General features: G+C 39.9%; 2 protein-coding genes across 4 annotated transcripts in view; one reads left to right on the forward strand and one right to left on the reverse strand.

Annotated features, from left to right (window-relative positions):
- The first annotated feature begins 176 nt into the window (after window positions 1–176).
- On the forward strand, window positions 177–3,889 carry LOC139945105 (ribonuclease P protein subunit p38-like). 2 transcript variants are annotated; one of them, XM_071942370.1, is made up of 5 exons: window positions 177–286; window positions 1,240–1,290; window positions 1,725–1,832; window positions 2,234–2,453; window positions 2,788–3,889. In XM_071942370.1, the coding sequence occupies exons 1-5, from the start codon at window positions 177–179 to the stop codon at window positions 3,481–3,483; spliced, it is 1,185 nt and encodes a 394-aa protein (XP_071798471.1). In that variant the 3' UTR covers window positions 3,484–3,889. The 2 variants fall into 2 exon arrangements, with proteins under 2 accessions (XP_071798471.1, XP_071798472.1); XM_071942371.1 differs by lacking the exon at window positions 177–286 and adding an exon at window positions 296–343.
- Window positions 3,890–3,958: 69 nt separating this feature from the next.
- LOC139944953 (peroxisomal ATPase PEX1-like) overlaps window positions 3,959–19,698 on the reverse strand; it is a 29,867-nt gene continuing 14,127 nt past the window's right edge. The window contains exons 12-21 of one of the 2 annotated variants that reach the window (XM_071942147.1): window positions 19,045–19,264; window positions 18,047–18,234; window positions 16,024–16,158; window positions 14,763–14,887; window positions 13,554–13,636; window positions 12,621–12,724; window positions 11,883–12,249; window positions 7,969–8,180; window positions 7,201–7,334; window positions 3,959–6,889 (exon numbers count right to left, since the gene is read on the reverse strand). In XM_071942147.1, the coding sequence (XP_071798248.1) occupies window positions 6,802–6,889; window positions 7,201–7,334; window positions 7,969–8,180; window positions 11,883–12,249; window positions 12,621–12,724; window positions 13,554–13,636; window positions 14,763–14,887; window positions 16,024–16,158; window positions 18,047–18,234; window positions 19,045–19,264 (1,656 nt within the window). In that variant the 3' untranslated portion in view covers window positions 3,959–6,801. Of the gene's footprint in view, window positions 6,890–7,200; window positions 7,335–7,968; window positions 8,181–11,582; window positions 12,250–12,620; window positions 12,725–13,553; window positions 13,637–14,762; window positions 14,888–16,023; window positions 16,159–18,046; window positions 18,235–19,044; window positions 19,265–19,698 lie in introns of both variants that reach the window. The other variant, XM_071942146.1, reaches the window with a different exon arrangement.

The raw sequence follows: 19,698 nt of genomic DNA on the forward strand, positions 1-19,698 counted from the left end.
TACGATTTTTAGCAAAGTAATGCTTTATCTAAAATGTATAAATAGTGCATTACAATCTGTATATATTATTATTATAATACATGCACATTTTTTATTTATGAAATAAAATTATATTTTGAGCTGTCTTTTTAAAATAACTATTTTTAATTTTTTGAAAGAGGACAAACTTAGACAACATGGCGGCGCCCATGGTCACATCACTTGCTGGTACGATACGCGCCAAAAAGGGGCATAAAAAACAGTTTCCAGCCAAAAATACAATAACGTCACCATTTCTAACTGAGTGGTAAGTATCTATGCTCATTTTGTTGTATTTTCAGAGAGATAAACGTGTACCTAAGAAGTATATGATAGTTTTTAAGTCATTTTCGTTGGGTTTAATTTTCCCATATAACCGTAAACCGGACCGGTAACCACAAACCAGTCATCTCGCCCCCGGCAAAGTCGCCCCCATAAAGTCGCCCCTGGAAAAAGTCGACCTCAGCGTTCTCGCAGGTATTCTTAGGGGGCGAGTTTGTACATGGAGAGGGCGAGCTTGCCTGGGGCGGCTTTGCAGGGGGGGGGGGTAGTTTCGCCCACCTTTTTTGTAGTTGCGATAACGTAACCTCCTCCCTCCGGCATATGGTGGCCGTCGGGAGGAGGGATCACAGTTGCAATGGCGACTGTGATGAGATAGTTGCGATAACAAAACCCTCCTCCCGACGGCGGGAGGAGAGTTATGTTATCGCATTGATGAGACTGATGTTATTGTTAAAAAGGGGCCATTTAGTTAGTTATGGTTACATTACACTACACTACACTACAAACAATACAGCTCAACATTAAATATTGTTAAGGTGGGCTGGGGGGGGGGGGTACTCTCTGATGAGTATTTGCGACCTTATCGCAACTAGGGGGCAAGATGACTGGCATTTCATGCATCGCATCATGGACAGGATCATGACGGAGGTACATGTAGAACTAAGTTGAATGGTCCCCTGTGGTGATAGTCGACTTGTGGCGGTGCTCTCGTGCGAATTGCCGGTTGCCCGACTGACCGTAGTCGTGAGAGCAGTATGCTCACGGGCAAGCAGTCTCGCAAGAATACCGCAAGAATCGCCGGGAGAGTCGGAACACTTTCACCGCGACAGACATTTAATGACTTCAGACTTGTCCACAATTTATATGCTCTGCAGCACTCGGCTCAGTCAGTGAGCTATATTGTAGCATTAACTTTGTTATATTTTTTAATTCTTGCAGGCCACAATTACAAACTCAAGATGAAAAGTTTATCCTCCAAGAAACTCAGAGGTTCGTACATCTTTTAACCCCATTAATACTCAATAATAGGCTAATTATCCACGATAGTGGAGACAATAGCGGAACGAACCTCATGTTCTAAGAGTAATCAGTAAAGTCAATCATTGATTGAATATTTTTTGATTAAATTTTAAATTATTAGGGTTTAATCATGGTTAAATAATAGTTGTTGTTTTGTGTTTGTTTGTTTGCTTGTTTAGATTATCTTTTCAGTTTTTTGCAAAAACCTCCTTCAGCAACTCTTCATTTTTATAATCCGTAAAAGGATTAAAAAAAACAAAAAACTAATAATTATGATATCAATTTTATAACTTGTTAAATATTTGGGGTTATTGTTGATTATGCATTATATCAATGTTTGTGTGGGATAAAAAACTTATGTAGATTTTCTAAATGAAAACCAATCTTATTAAATTTGTCCACAGTACTCTTGTGCCTCATGCAGCAATCTTCGGCAAACTACCGTCCAAAGGTAAAAGGAAACCACCTGATTCTGTAGACCTAGAGGCAAGTCAGAAAAGAGCAGTGCTCAGGTGAGTTAAGGAACGGACAAGTTTGCGAAGTGGAAATGGTACGTTTAGATTCAAAGCCACCATCTGGCTTTACAGATTGAAAGAAGTGAGCAGAGAACAGCCAAAAACCAGCAGAAACTTCAAAGAATGTGATTTCAAAGTAAAATATTTGAACTGATTTTGAGACCTCATACGTGAGGTCTCTAAATCAAGCACCCTTCGTGTGACAAGGGTGAATTTTCCACAGGTTTCTTATTGTGTGCATAAATGTTGAGATACACCAACTGGAAAGACTAGTCTTTGACAATGTTACCAATAGTGTCCCGTGTCTTTAAACTTGGTTGTCACATGAATATATTATCTTTTAATCTGCATTATTTTTGTCATAATAAAAATTATGACCTAAATTCTTACTGCATCAGATCTCAATTAGCTTTGGGACTCAATGAGGTCACTCGCTCATTGGAACGAGGCGAGCTTCGTCTAGCCCTCGTCTGTCGCTCCGCCCAGCCCGCCCTCATGACCAACCACCTCATGGCACTCAGCGCAACGAGAAACATACCCGTGGCTTGTGTATATCATCTCAGCGATAGCCTGGCACCCATACTGCAGCTGAAAGTCATCATGGCTATCGGGTTCAAGGTTGGTACTACATAATTTTATTGGATTGGTTCCAAGCTTTCGGTAAAATTGTGATGTTAAGAATTTTGGTGGACTTTGCCCCATGAAAGGCTTGCACCCATACTAGGTTGGTTTAAGGAGACTCAAAAAGATGAAATGTAAAAAATAATTTTATGGGTTCAAAAATATTATATCTAGCTAGAACTTAAAGTACTTCCAAGCAACACTCGCATGTGAACGGAAAACAAATCGGCTTCAACAGGGCACACAGTTGAACATGCACAAGACTTGCTTTTATGACATCATCTAGGGCTTTGCACCTATTTATTTTATAATTTTTCTCGTACTTTTTTAGAAACTAAATGATGGGGACCCAAATACGTTTGACGCTCTGGTTAATTCGATCATTGAAATCACACCACCGGTGGACATTCCATGGCTACGATATAAAGAACTCAGCACTCAAGAACTCAAGAAAGTCGTCACCAACATCATCTTCAGCACAAAGGTGGAACACAGGACTGAGCCAAAACAGAAAGGCAAGAAGGGCAAGAACAAACAGATGAAGACGACTGGTGTCATTGCCCCAAGCCATGCAATGGCCCCTGACCATGCACAAGTTGGAACTTCAAGAGATGGCCCTGCTGCTGACACAGAAAACACAAAAGCACATTCAGGGGCCAGTGCTATTGCTATACCAGAAGCAACTGTTCAAGTAAGTCCCCCGGAACATGGACATCACAATGTAGCAACACACAATCAAAGCAGTGGACAGCTTCAACCATCTGAATTGTCGACTGCAACAGTAACCAAATTTTTAGTTCAAAGCGCCGACGACGCTTCAAGTAATTCACTCAAAAGAAAATCGTCAACATCTCCGGAAAGGCCGTCAAACAAGAAAGCCAAAACCGTCTTGAAACCCATTTACAAGCCAGTCGGTGTTATCCCAGTCAAGATCATCCCCAAAGACATGAAACCTGGCAAGAAACAACTGAAGAAACAGAGAAAGAAGAACAAGAAGAAAAACAAAAAAGCCGCAGGAAGAAAGTGAAAAACAATCAAAGTTAAATTATTTTGTCCCGGTCACAACAGTCGCAAGAACAATGTTCAAGTGCTATTATAGTGTGCGCTCCAGTGCAGAGTAAAAGTTCTACTGTACAATGTACATGAACATCAAACTTGGTAGTAATAATGATCGTAGCAGCAACGGATGTACACCTCACTCGATGCGTTTATGATCGTCTTCATAAATGCATTGTTTATTTCTCAAATGACTACTGATATGCATGGGCTTTGTAAGAATTGAAAATTAAATAAAAGGACACTCAGCAGGGAGGAGAGTCAGTGATGACAAAAGAATCTGAAACTGAGATCCAGGTGTACATTGTACATGTACACCTCCATATTTGGTAAAACAAAAATTTCAGGGGGGGGGGCAATAAATACATTTAAATGAGTATTTTGAGATGCCTAAACAATTTTTTATTTTATTTACTTATTTTATTTTTTTTGGGAGGGGGGTGGGGGAGGGGCAGTAAATACATGTTTATGAGTGTTTTGAGATGCCTAATCAGCAGGGACCAATTTTGAAGAGTTGCTTTAGCAGAGAAAATATAGCTAAACAATGCTCTGCTAAGCAGAGCAGGATACTAGTACATGTGACATGGTAGTTAAGCTGGTAACCTTGTTCTGGTAAGCATAATTTGGTTGTGCTTAGCATGTTTTTGTGCTGAAGAAGCTCTGTGAAATTGGGCCCCGGCCAAATATGTATTAGAGACACTGGACACTATTGGTAATTGTCAAAGACCAGTCTTCTCACTTGCTGTATCTCAACTAGTCTTGGTTCAAGACTCTCCTGGATTTGTCACAAAATGCCACGCTATCACCCCCAATGCGCTATCAACCACAAACCGCTATCACCCGAGAACCGCTATCACCGGAGAGTCTTGGGACATTCGTGAAATCTCCCCCTAAAAAAGGGGCGGGCTCTGCGGGAAACCTACGCACGCGCATTATGTTTCCCCCCGATTTTGAGGGGAGATTTAACGAATGTCCCAAGACTCTCCTGTGATAGCGGTTCTCGGGTGATAGCGGTTCATAGTTGATAGCGCGTTGGGGGTGACAGCGCGCCCTTTTGTGACAAATCCAGGATAGTCTTGAACCAAGACTATATCTCAACATATGCATAAAATAACAAACCTGTGAAATTTTGAGCTCAAGTTGTGAGAATGAAAGAAAAAAAACATTGTCACACAAAGTTTTGTGCGTTCAGATGCTCGAGACCTCAAATTCTAAATCTGAGGTCTCGAAATCAAATTCATGGAAAATTACTTCTTTCTCAAAAACTACATGTGCGTCACTTCAGAGGGACCTGTTTCTCACAATGTTTTATACTATCAAGCTCTCCCCATTACTCGTAATCAAGAAAGGTTTTATGCTAATAATGATTTTGAGTAATTACCAATAGTGTCCACTGCCTTTAAACAAACCCTTTATTTGTCTCACCATTTGTTTCTTTGCAGTCGAGGTTGCCGTTAAAACGCTGATGGTGTTGGGCTTTGGGTTAAATAAATAACAGTATCGTGAAAACAAAGACTACAATCAATGTCACTGTTAATAAAAGCATTGTTATTAATCATAAAAACAAAAATGTTTCACATATTATTAATTTTAACAAGGAATGGAAGCTCCTTATGGTTTACAATGGAAATAAATCATAATGCATTCTATCATTGCCACTTAGCATTCACAAGAAAATAAATAGGATTCAAAACAATTATTTTGTTACTTTGTTTTAAGAAAAACTGTACATCAACGGTGGGGCTGAGAAAAGGCCAAGTATATAAAGATACACAAAGGAAAGTAGAAAACCCAAACCAGAAAATATGGCACAACAATTTAAAAAAAAGATTATTGCTTTAAGCTTTGACACGAGATCATTTGCTCATAAAGTTACAACTGTGTCTTAATTTTGCCTTGATTGCAAAACTGTTGAGAGCTGTACTGTGTAGATGTGCTCACTACATGATACCTCGTTGCAGGCTGGCAAAGTTTACTACTCAAAACCCCAGTTGATGATATTGAACAGTCCAACAGTAGGAGGGTTGGGGACCATTTCAACACCACCACAATCCACTTATATTAAAGGCAGTGGACACTATTGGTAATTGCTCAAAATAATTTTTAGCATAAAACCTTTCTTGGTGGCGAGTAATGGGGAGAAGTTGATGGTATAAAACATTGTGAGAAACAGCTCCCTCTGAAGTGCCATAGCTTTCGAGAAAGAGTAATTTTCCACGAATTTGATTTAGAGACCTCAGATTTAGAACTTGAGGTCTCGAAATCCACCATCTAAACGCACACAACTTCGTGTGACATGGTGTTTTTTTTCTTCAATTATTATCTCGGAAGTTCGATGACCGATTGAACTCAAGTTTTCACAGGTTTGTTATTTCATGCATATGTTTAAATACACCAACTGTGAAGGCTAGTCTTTGACAATTACCAATAGTGTCCACTCTCTTTAAATACATATCATTTACATCAAATCGAAAAAAATGATTTGAAGTACACCAGATAAATTCACACTATTTATAATTATATTCAAATAAAAACTATTTCCCATTATTAAAATTAAGTACTGTTTCAGTCAAAATCTTCAACCTCTACTCGCAAACATTATCACAAGTAATAAATCAAATCTAGTACATTTCAGATTGATCAAGTACATCAACTTAAAAACTAATCGATTTGTTCTAAAATATTCGCATTTTGTAGTTGAGAACAAACTCTTTGATCCTCAGAGCAAAGACTAATCCAGTGAAATTATTACGGTATTTTAATCTTTAATGCCCTATAAACAAAATAAATTGCACACTCCTATTCAATAAACCATTTTTCTAAATTTCAAGATTACCTCTTGATTACATTGCATGTAAATTTCCCTGAAAAGAACGAAAAAATGTTTTTAAAACTTGGAGAAACAAAAAAGAATGCCTACTTCCCCTGATTACAATTACCAGTGAGTTGATCAAAATAGTCTGGTTTCTAATTGCAAAATGATTTTTAGCATTCATTATTGTTATTGGATAAAAGGAACATGACCAAGATGGAGACAGCATGATAAAGGTGTATATAGGTGGTACTCGTGAGGTTCAATTGTGTGCCATTGTTACAAACTGTGGAAACCTGTTTTTGTTTTGGCTTTCCATAGTTTTCAAACCTCAGTTGGCTAAAAACTTGGGCTGTGACCTTGCGATAGAAAGGTCTATAGAATCTTTAATTGCAAGGGTTTCTTAGCTGTGTACAGACTGACACTTTCCCATCATCAGCCAACCCAGTTGCCGACACTTGGTACTCCTGAATTCAACTAAGCCAACGTTGCTCTCTTCTGACCAGCCTGTTGCTGTGGAGTTGGATTGAAGTTACCTCCTCTTGACTGCACAAAACGTTCATATCTATTAACACAAATATCATAGAATTTATTCATTTTGGTTAATTTTTCAATTCATAATTTATTGATTGAATGATTGCTTTTGGGATTTCTCTTTTTGGTAGTGATTTAGTTTGCTGTGCGAAATAATGCAGTGCATGAACAATTTATTATGACGTCACAGATTGAGGTTATGTCGCATATTCCCCCACAGTGTAAGCGCCATTTATGGGATACAAAATGCCCAGGCACTTCCCCTTCGGCCATTCCGACCAAGGAATGGCTCGCACCTCGGGCATAATCCTATACATACATGTAACTGGTTTATGTACTCACATGCTTTGGTATCTAGCTCGTTCTGAGAATGTCACCGATGGTTTCATATCTGCAGCGGCTCTTAATAAGTGAGCTTGACTGATGTGAATAACGGCTGAACCATCAATAGACTTGGACCTCTCATTCTGGTAACCCTGAACAAGTCACAAAACAAAGAATGACTTTTATTATTGTTGGCACCAACACGTGTAATGCGCTGATAAAAATATTTAAATCAAACACGGACTATTTACAAAAGAACCAATCTTAATGCAAAGTTTCAGAATTTATAGTAAAACTGATTGTTTTCAATGTGAGGCCTCACTGATTATAAAAAGTTCATACCAGTACATCAACCCACTAAAGAAAAGTTTCCTTCCTGAGGTTAGTCAAAGTAGAGGGAACAGAGTACTGAAGGCAATGCGATTGTAATGATCGCAGCAATCAAAATGACAATATTCTGCATGCTGGCAAAACTTTAACGGTTAAAACATTAGGGTTAGGGATAGGCAAATGGCTTGGCTAAGGTTTAGGGTTAGTCTCTGGGTTGGGCTGAGGTTTAGAGTTGGGGTGAACCATATTAACATTCTAAGCTTTCCAGGCACGATATTTTGCCTTTAAAAAAAAAAAGGAACATCATATCAAGTACAAGGGCTGTCCTACAGTATATGGTGGATACATAAAGTGCTTACACCGCCAGCAACTGTTTTGTTAGCAAAAACCAATTCTGTGATGTTCCTTTAATTGTTAAATTTTTATAAAGTAGTTGCAAAGTCACCAAACGCTCACCTGGAGTCTGTTTGTTCTTTGCCGGTAATTCTCTTTAATGACAGCAATCTGTGAGTTGATTTTTTCCTGAGTATCTTTGCTGGGATCTACCACTCCATCTCGTAGGGTGGGCATGTAGATAACTTGCTGTTCACCCCACTGCCTCGTGCTGGTATAGAATGCGTCGTCCAGTCCCTCCATGGGTCCTGGTACCTCTTCGTTCTCAATGGAATCTGCCAAATGTCAGGGGAAAGTGTACACAGAGTTAAAAATTTCAAGAATTAAAACACAAGGGAAACTCACTTGGTAAGATTTTAAACAACTTTGGGTTGAACAAAAAAAGTTGACTAGAGCAGGATGTGAACCTGTGACTTCCCGCAAATTAATCTGGAGGTTCAAGTCTGGCTCCAGTGAACTTTTTTCTTTATTAAACCCAAAATATACATTTAAAATGATGTGTCTGACATCATCCACATGGTCTCTCCCCAAATGAGTCTTAAAAGCACTGGACACTATTGGTAGTTACTCAAAATAATTTTTGAAAACATTGTGAAAAACGGCTCCACCTGAAGTGACATAGTTTTCAAGAGAGAAGTTATTATTCCTGAATTTGACTTTGAGACCTCAGAATTAGATTTTGAGGTCTCAAAATCAAGCATCTGTTCAAAGCGCAAAACTTCGACAACCAATTGAGTTCAAATTTTTTGAGTTATTTTTTGTAGTATGTGTTGAGATATATACCAAGTGAGAAGACTGGTCTTTGACAATTACCAAAGGTGGCCAGTGCCTTTAAAGTACATCATTGGTTTTTGGAGTTTGTTTGGAAGAGCAATGTGGGTCTGGTTTGCACTCAATCAGGGCCCAATTCATGGCTCCGATTACCACTGAATTAAACTCTTAAAGACACTGGACACTATTGGTAATTGTCAAAGACCAGTCTTCTCACTTGCCATGCTTGCTGTATCTCAACATACATGACATATGCATAAAATAACAAACCTGTGTAAATTTGAGCTCAATCGGTCATCGAATTTGCGAGGTAATAATGAAATAAAAAACACCCTTGTCACATGAAGTTGTGTGATTCACATGCTTGATTTCATTACCTCAATTTCTAAATCTGAGGTTTCAAAATCAAATTCGTGGAAAATTACTTCTTTCTCGAAAACTATGTTACTTCAGAGGGAGCCGTTTCTCACAATGTTTTATACCATCAACCTCTCGACATAACTCGTGACCAAGTATGGTTTTATGCTAGTAATTATTTTGAGTAATTTATTACCAATAGTGTCCACTGCCTTTAATGGTGCCCTCTAAAGCAAGTTTTTTAAGCTGTTAAAGCAATAAAATTGGGCCCGGAATAACGCAAAATTATTAAGGAAAGGTAAATTAAAATGTGTGAGTTATGCTTAGTCAACATGAAACCTCCATTGGAAATCATTCCATTTTATCTGCTAAGAAAGGTATTCAATCAAATCTTTAATTAACAAAGAAACCAAGAAGAAAGATATCAAAGCATGCGGACAACATTGGTTTGTTAAAGACCAGTACTGCTGTTTTTTTTTTTTTTTTTCACCAGGGTCCAGAGAAAATAATGTGTTCACGGATCATAACCAATTCTTTTACTCATTCAAATGGAACCTTTCCTTCATCCAACTATCTTTATACCATGTACAAGGTAAACTACGTGCATATCCGTGAACATTTATATTTCCAACATTACCAAAGTGGTGCATACCCTTGAGTGAAACATAGTTGTGAAGTACAAAGCATGAACAATGAAGAAAAAATGTGTTAGAAGGAAGAGGCTGGTTTAACAATAGATGAAGGTGGGAAGAGGAAGAAAAAGTACTTGATATTAATGTGTTTTTCATTGGGAAGTTAAAGGAACACGTTGCCTTGGATCGGACGAGTTGGTCAAAACAAAAGCGTTTGTAACCGTTTTTTATAAAATGCATATGGTTGGAAAGATGTTTTAAAAGTAGAATACAATGATCCACACAAGTTTGCCTCGAAATTGCGTGGTTTTCCTTCTACTGTGCGAACTAACATGGTCGGCCATTTATGGGAGTCAAAATTTTGACCCCCATAAATGGCCGACGTGTTAGTCGACAAGGTAAAAGGAAAACCACGCAATTTCGAGGCATGTTTGTGTGGATCATTGTATTCTACTTTTACAACATCTTTCTACCCATATGCATTTTATAAAAAACGGTTACAAACGCTTTTCAAAGACCAACTCGACCGATCTGAGGCAACGTGTTCCTTTAAGTTGATGAAGCATTTATACACTTATACTACAATATTTGTGAGCAATTTGACTCTCACAATGGCGAGCATGGCAGATTGTATTTGGGTCAGTACAATATTTCTAAATGTTAGTATAGATGTACAATATTTGTAAATGTTAATATATATATAGATGGGTGAGCATGGAGAAAGAAAGTTACCTCCATGGTGAAGTAATTTTGCAGACCTCTCTATAGACCATGTAAACTTTGTTTACAATAAGTGTGACCTTGTACATTCTTCGAGTATTCTGGCAGGCACAATACTGCACAGGTTATATCGGAAAGTTGATACTGTGTGTCATAATTACCACATAAATCCAAGAATTATGAAAGAAAAAGCTGGACAAGTTTTGAGATGTGCCCCCTTACATCCTATCAAAAGTTGATAAGAATTAGACAGTGCAATGTCCATAAAATATTGTATGAATTCTTCCATTAGGCTGTGTACAAATCGTGCCTGCAGGAAGTCCAGGCTCTGTGGCTCTTTTGTAAACATGTGATGTCACAGGTCACATCGTCTATTCATGAAACATGATACAGGCCTGATGCTTCATGGAGGTAAGAAAAATACCCTGGTCCCAAAATTCATAAAGCTGTTAAGCGAAAAAAAATTTGCTAAGCAACAAAACTGAATGGGCATCAGTTGCAGCAACGTAAACCTTATGGAATTTTGGCTCGTCACCAGTTTCTGTTGAGCAAGTTTTTTATGCTACCAGCCGTCGATTTCACCAAACTCTTCCTAACTTAGGATTAATCTTAGGACTTAGGACGAGTTCAGTTCCGTATCCAAATACGTAGGACGCATTGAACCCATCCTAAGTTAGGATGGCTTGAGATACATGTGTACATGTAGGATTAATCCTAGCGTTGCGTGAAATCGGCTGCAGACTTTATTTAATTGAGTGAGCCCTGCATAGAGATAAAAACCTTTCAATATCAAAGCATCAGGCCAGTGATCATTAGTGCTGACATTAATGTTTGCAGCGAGATGATAGAATTAATAGCCAAGAATGGCACCAGTCACCATCAGTGTTTAACATCAGTGAAAAAACATGTTGCATCTCAAGCAAGTAGTACACTGTGCATACACACATTGTACCATGCCTGTTTGAAAATAAAATATTATTTAAACCTCCTGTAAAACTATCCCAGATCTTCACACAAACTTATGAAGCCGGGATAATACACTTTACATTTGACCAAAAGGATATTGAAAATCAAGATGCAATTTTTTTTTTTACCAACGCCAAAATATTAATGATGAGAGAGACAGGTGGTTAGTCCATTATGATGACCTTGACAGATGAAAGCCTGTAAGTGAAAATAAGAAAAGGACAAACCCACCACCGATAATATCACTCATTCGTGGCTTCGTCGTCGTTGTGCTCCCTCGCTTGACAGCAGCCAGCTTCTTCAGCGACGGACCGTGACCTTTAACATCTGATCTCCCATCACTGCTGTGACCTTTAACCTCTAACCTCCCATCACTGCCAGGGTTATCCTCAGCTACAACACGCCCCTCAGCAAGAGAGACTCCATCACTTTTCAAATCCTGTATATTAACTTGGACAAAATCCATGGAGTTGTTACTCGACTCGGATCCCGTTGCTGACCTACGGGGGGAACCAAAATGAACTGAATTACCATTATCCCGCCGAAGTCGCCTACTCGGCGAGCGGGACGTCACGTCGTCTTCCCGGGCATTGACGTCGTCGGCGTTGTTCCCCATGTAGTCCCCGTCAGCAGAAAAGCTCTCCATGAAGGTGAGCTTCCACTCGTCCGCTCCCATGCTGCACTGCTTCTTGCTGAGGATCATCGGAGGGTCGTAGTCACTGTCCGGGTCCGGGTTGGAGAGGGTAGCGTGGATGGCGTCGAGCTGAGCGTTGTACAGGAGAGCCTTGAAGTCTGCGCCAGTGAAGTGTTCGCACTGAGCGGCAACGGCGTGCAGATTGACGTCATTGGTCAGGGGGATTTTACGCGTCAGGGCCTGAAGGATCTCCAATCTCTCATCCTGTAATGTTTAAATAAATAAAAAATAAAACAAATTCTACGGCTTAGATATTTGGTGCTTGCACAGCAAGAGAAGCATGGTGCAAAAATCAAGGACAAGCAGAGCCATGATATTGGGTCCGATTTCAATTGGGTCAAATTTCATGCAGACTATAAGCAAAATAATTTGCTAAGCACAGAATAGTATTGCTTAGCAGAACCCAGCCAAAATTACATTAAGTTTGCATTCATGTGGCTGGTGCCCCACTAAATGTTTACTTAGCAATGCAATTTGTCCAGCAGTATTTTCCGCTTCACAGCTTAATGAAATTGGGCCCATGTGGAACCAAGAGAAAAAAGATATAATAGACGGAAAGGAGAATTTGAACTTACCGTGCCTGGAATGGGACAGAAGAGGCATTTGTCTAATCTACCAGGCCTGAGTAAGGCTGGGTCGATGAGGTCAGGTCGACTGGTGGCTCCTATCACGTAAACACCTACAAAATAAAAGAAGGGTATATGTATACCTTTGGTAAACACTCCTAAAGTTAAAGGCAGTGGACACTATTGGTAATTGTCAAAGACTAGCCTTCACAGTTGGTGTATCTCAACATATGCATAAAATAACAAACCTGTGAAAATTTGAGCTCAATCGGTCATCGAAGTTGCAAGATAATAATGAAAGAAAAAAAACCACCCTTGTCACACGAAGTTATGTGCGTTTAGATGGTTGATTTCGAGACCTCAAGTTCTAAATCTAAGGTCTCGAAATCAAATTCGTTGAAAATTACTTCTTTCTCAATAACTATTACACTTTAGAGGGAGCCGTTTCTCACAATGTTTTATACCATCAACCTCTCCCCATTACTCATCACCAAGAAAGGGTTTATCCCTAATAATTATTTTGAGTAATTACCAATAGTGTCCACTGCCTTTAATAAAAAAAAAAAAATTCCTTGGTAAAGAAACATTGCACCTGTTGATAAAATAAAACACTTTGAGAAAAGATTCACTTCTACTAAGGAATACGGTTTTAAAGAAAAGGTTTTAAAAAAAGGTTCAATTTGAGAATGAAATTTTCACTGGTTAGTTTCATTGTGTACATGTGTGTACATAGCATTAAAACAGTTCCAAAAAGGTATACTTTATGTAGGTTTATGGAAGTTTCCTTACAAGTCCTTATGCGTGCTAACTGTTTTATTTTAGTCCAGCCTTCAGACACAAAACACAAGTTTAGTGAATTTTACACGCTGTTACTTCAAATCCAGGTTAATCTGGATTACTTTGGCCAACAGAAGGATCTGAAACTGACGTCAATATATTTACCTTGAAGCCCTTCTACTCCATCAAGCTGTGTAAGGAGTTGATTGACAACCCTGTCGGTCACCCCAGTGCTGTCATGGCCTCGCCTATAAAAAAAACACAAATATGTGAAAGATACTTCAACATTTCTTTCAACTGATTCTTACGGTAACTGAGCTTTTAGTATCTTTTGTGATGGATACATCATTATCATCATTCTCTGTGGTCCATCAAGGGGGACGTAGAGCCGCCCAAACCAAACGATTTGTTGCAGACTGCCACAGCTGCTGTGCCGGTGATGGATACCAGCGAATTAAAATATTCATATCATAATTATTCATCAATTATTCATCAACACAATCAATTTATTAGTTTCTTGATGGATTGGGATCTTCAAAGTTTGAAATTTTGTAAACCTACGCCAACATCTTGCAATCAAGTCCTACCCCTGATGAGCTCTGGTGAAGAGGTCTCTCACTGCCTACTCGCTAGCACCTAGGTACATGTACATACTTAGAACCCTAAATCTTCCCCACCCACCGTACCCCACCTTCTTCTTAGGTCCTAGTCCTACCTTGGAGCCAGCGAGTCAAACTCGTCAAAGAAGAGGATGCAAGGTTTAGCACTCTGAGCTCTGTTGAAGAGGTCCCTCACTGCCTACTCGCTAGCACCTAGTACGTACATACTTAGAACCCTAAATCTTCCCCACCCACCGTACCCCACCTTCTTCTTAGGTCCTAGTCCTACCTTGGAGTCAGTACCAAAGAAGAGGATACAAGGTTTAGCACTCTGAGCTCTGTTGAAGAGGTCCCTCACTGCCTGCTCGCTAGCACCTAGTACGTACATACTTAGAACCCTAAATCTTCCCCACCCACCGTACCCCACCTTCTTCTTAGGTCCTAGTCCTACCTTGGAGCCAGTACCAAAGAAGAGGATACAAGGTTTAGCACTCTGAGCTCTGTTGAAGAGGTCCCTCACTGCCTATTCGCTAGCACCTAGTACGTACATACTTAGAACCCTAAATCTTCCCCACCCACCGTACCCCACCTTCTTCTTAGGTCCTAGTCCTACCTTGGAGCCAGTACCAAAGAAGAGGATACAAGGTTTAGCACTCTGAGCTCTGTTGAAGAGGTCCCTCACTGCCTACTCGCTAGCACCTAGTACGTACATACTTAGAACCCTAAATCTTCCCCACCCACCGTACCCCACCTTCTTCTTAGGTCCTAGTCCTACCTTGGAGCCAGCGAGTCAAACTCGTCAAAGAAGAGGATACAAGGTTTAGCACTCTGAGCTCTGTTGAAGAGGTCCCTCACTGCCTGCTCGCTAGCACCGATGTACTTGCTCAGGAGTTCTGGTCCCTGTAAAAAGATTCATGGAAAACACTTATACTATTATCGTTGATCGGGTTGGGCAAAATAAACTGACAGATTTTCTCCTGGGCTAACCTGAGCTGCTTTTGTCAAAGAAAGCATTCTATCACCAAAAATTTCAGTAAGAGGATTTGTGACACTTCCTGCCAAAACTTAAAATGCTGTACTTTAACTCAACAAAGAAGAAGAAAGAAAGAGCTTTTAAACAACACCTAATAATGACCCAGAAAACAATTTCGTCCAGCACTATTGCACAGCAACATATTTTGACTGGACATGTTTTGAGCACACTCATTACTAATACTGTGCATCAACAATTTGTGTAGCATTTTGCTCTGCTATATGAGGGAAATCGTTCACTGTGACCCATTATTAAGTATTTCTCAACATACAAACTGTTTAAAGACACTGCACACTATTGGTAATTGTCAAAGACCAGTCTTCTCACTTGGTGTATCTCAACATACGATAAAATAACAAACCTGTGAAAAATTGAGCTCAAATGGTCGTCAAAGTTGCGAGATACTAATGAAAGAAAAAATACCCTTGTCACACAAAGTTGTTTGCTTTCAGATGCTTGATTTCGAGACCTCAAATTCTAAACTTGAGATCTCGAAATCAAATTTGTGGAAAATTACTTCTTTCTCGAAAACTACGTCACTTCAGAGGGAGCCGTTGCTGACAATGTTTTATACCATCAACCTCTCCCCATTACTCGTTACCAAGTAAGGTTTTCTGCTAATAATTATTTTGAGTAATTACCAATAGTGTCCAGTGCCTTTAAAACCCCACATCATTGAATGTTCTCAGTGCACACCAGAAACAGACAAAATTCACATTTAATCCCATTCTATTCTTTCTGACATGTCTGATAGCTGCCTCATTTTATCATTCGGAATCACGTTTAAAGGAACTTCTGTTAGTGTTCAGGTTCTGGTTCTATTTTGGTGTTCAAATTTTAAAGTGCAAGTGGAATATGGAAAAAAAAGATATAAGTTTTTTTATTTTTATTTTAATTTTTGGTGGGGGGGGGGGGTTGAGATGACTACAAAGTTAGGTTTACTATCCTCCCAACAACTCTCTTTATCTATGGTATACCCCCGTGTAAAGATGACAAGATTTACCTTAATACTGATGAAGTTGAGTCCGCATTCCCTGGCAACCACACCACCGAGCAGCGTCTTGCCTGTCCCCGGCGGACCGTACAGGAGTAGACCGGATCGCAATCTCAGGGGACAGTTGGCAAACAGCACAGGGTACTAGAAAAACAACGTCATGAAGAAGTCAAGTTAGAGATCGAAGAGTACATTCATCCAGACATGTTGAAAAAAAACTCTATGGGCAGTTGGAAAACATCCAAGGGCAGTTGGAAAACATCCAAGGGCATGCAGGGTTTTAGAAAAACAACACCATAAAGAAGTCAAGTTAGAGTAAAAAGAAGCTATTTTGGATTGCCTGGGGGACTGTACAAGAAAAGACCAGATCACGGTCTCAAGGGGCAGGAAACAGCAAAGGGTACAAGAAAAACAACGTCACAAAAGAAGAAAAGTAAGAGTAGAAACAAGATGATCACCAAAAACAATGGTTGAATTATGTGAGAGTGCCTGGGGGACCGTACAAGAAAGAACTACAGTCTAAAGGGGCAGTTGTCAAGTTAGAGATCGAAGAGTACATTCCTCCTGACATGTTAAAAAAAACTCTATGGGCAGTTGGAAAACATCCAAGGGCATGCAGGGTGTTAGAAAAACAACACCATAAAGAAGTCAAGTTAGAGTAAAAAGAGGCAATTATCAAACGTTGAATCACTCCGTAAGAGTGCCTGGCGGACCGTACTAGAATAGACAAAACCATATAGTCTCACAGGGCACCTGGCAAACAGCCCAGGGCACAAAGAAAACAACGTCACAAAGAAGTTAAGTTAGAGTAGAAATAGGCGACCACCGATACAAGTTGAATTACTTCTAGCATGAAAGGGGCTACCTCCATGCTCTTTTGGATTGCCTGGGGGACTGTACAAGAAAAGACCAGATCACGGTCTCAAGGGGCAGTTGGGAAACAGCCAAGGGTACAAGAAAAACAACGTCACAAGAGAAGAAAAGTAAGAGTAGAAACAAGACGATCACCGAAAACAATGGTTGAATTATGTGAGAGTGCCTGGGGGACCGTACAAGAAAGAACTACAGTCTAAAGGGGCAGTTGGCAAACAATCCAGGGCACTAGAAAAACAACATCACAAAGGAGTCAAGATAGAGCAGAACCAGGATGATCTCCCCAAACAATGGTCGATTAACTCTTTGAGAGTGCCCGGGGACCTTACAAGAAGAGACTACAGTCTAAAGGGGCAGTTTACAAACAGTCCAGGGCACTAGAAAAACAACATCACAAAGGAGTCAAGATAGAGCAGAAACAGGATGTTCACCCAAGACAATGGTTGAATAACACTGTGAGAGTGCCCTGGGGACCGTTCAAGTACAGACTACAAACAATTTTAGTGTACTAGAAATACAACATCACAAAGGAGTCAAGATAGAGCAGAAACAAAACGATCAACCCAAACAATCTGACAATGGTCGAATAACTCTGTGTGGGATTGCCTGGCGGAACGTACAAGAATAGACCAGATTCGCAGTCTCAGGGGGGGCAGTTTGCAAATTGACCAAGGATCTAGAAAAACAACGTCGCAAAAGAAGTCAACTTAGAGTACAAAAAGCACGATCATCCAAAACAGGTGGAATAACTTTTTAAAAAAGCCTGAACTGAACGTACCAGAATATACGACGGCCCAATATCATAGAGCTGCCAAGCACCAACATTTCCTTAGCACAACATTTCTTCCTTGATAAAAACAGGATTACCAACCAAATTTCTGCTTGTTCCATATTGCTTGTTTCTGGTATCCAGCTGAAAATCACAGGGACATTTTGATGCTAATCTTGTTTTTATCAAGGAAGACATTTCATTTCAATTTTTTTGTGCTCAGCAGCTCTATCAAATTGGGCCCGGATCTCACACAAAGGAAGCAGTTGGCAAACAGCCCGGGGTACTAGAAATACAACGTCACAAAAAAGTTAACTTAGAGCACAAACAGACCATTCACTCAGAAAAAATTTTTAACGCAAGAGTGCCAGGAATTTCATGCAACCTCACCTTTGCAGGTAGTTGCAAAGTTTCCAGTAACGACTCCTTTACGTCCCTCAGCCCACCTACGTCATCCCATCCTAACTCCCCTGCGCTGTGTAATGGAACATCCCTGAGGGTGGCCGGAGTGTAGTCCAGTAACGCAACCTCAAAGTCCTCCTGGATCAGGAGAATTTCTTCCACGTTGGGGTCTTGGGCTGGAAATTTAGGACAACATTAAAAACAATTATTTTAGTTTTTTGAAATGGCCAAACGACAGTCCATTAATACGCACAAACTTTTAAGTGTAACAGAAGTAGCGGGAAGGAACCTGTTAGAGTGAAAAGAAAAGAAAAGGAGCAGGATACAGTCAGAACAAACATGAAAAGAAAAAAAGAAAAGTTATCATGAAGGAGGCGAAAGGTAGGGGCAGAAGGTAAAATGATTTTAAAGTGAAGGGGTTTGCCCGGGCACTACTGGTAGAAAAGTGCCGCACACCACATGCAAAACCTTACATGATATAAAACGACGACTTCAAACATGTCAAATACATGTACCTAATTAGTGAAAATCAACACCATGCAGGCCCATCTGTGGTCTTATCGACATTTCAAATAAAGGATGAACAAGATTTATTTCTTTGACGGTTATTTCCAAGTAAGATGATCAGGGGTGTCATAGGGTGTTGAAAAAAAGCCTGAACTACATGTATAAAATGTATTAGCGCAAAACTTCAAGCGCAAAGCGTGAAAGCTTGTGGGATCAAAGCCTGCTAACATACATTTATCTTTGGTTTTGAAAACCCTACCCTGCAATATTGGGTGTTCTATGTTTTACTTTCACTTTCTTATGAATTGGATCTAAGTTGTGAGATATAATAACAGAAAAAAATAAACAAACTTTTTAAATTAATTTTTTTTTTTGAGGGGGGGGGGGAATTCGGGTAAAAAAAAAAAGAGGAATTTCTGGCTTAAAACGGAGAAATCACATCCCTTGGTGATGATAACAATACAAAGTTAAATCATTACCTGGTCTCTCATGTGGCGTAGGATCAAGCCTCGGTCTTCCCTCCACCATCTCCCTGCTGCAGCCGGCATGGATGGCCCTCTCTACGACAGTCACTACATCACGGGCAACGTACCCTTCCATCAGTGACATCAGGGCAGCTGCATCGACATGGTCGAAAGTCCGCAGGTCAACCTCGACCTTGGAACGGACGGCCGAGTTGAACACTTCTACTCGCTGCTCCTGAAAGAAGTTGATGAAGTTGATGAAATGAGAATTTCTAACAGTTTTAGCACAACTTTGGTGAACTTATTTATTGTAGCAAATGGGGAATACAGGACTCGGTTTCATGACTCTGCTTACCGCCGTTATGTGCTTACGATAACAATTTTCCGCTTTTTCTGTGCTAGCTAGCTGTGTAAGGGAAGAATGCCTAGTAGTGTTAAGTACACATGTACGCAGCCAAAAATTCCCTACTTACTCATGAAATACATGTACCCTTGTCATAGCATGGAATTTCCTTACGGTAAGCAGAGCCTTGAAAGTTGGTTTTACCCTTACACCCATGTGCATTAGCACTGTATACTTAGTACTTTCAATAAGTTCAGTGGGAACAAAAACTACTGGCACAGTACTTGGGTGGGATTCGAACCCACGACCCTTGCAATTCTAGAGTG

This window comes from Asterias amurensis, chromosome 12 (assembly GCF_032118995.1).
Source record: "Asterias amurensis chromosome 12, ASM3211899v1".
Classification (NCBI taxonomy): domain Eukaryota; kingdom Metazoa; phylum Echinodermata; class Asteroidea; order Forcipulatida; family Asteriidae; genus Asterias; species Asterias amurensis.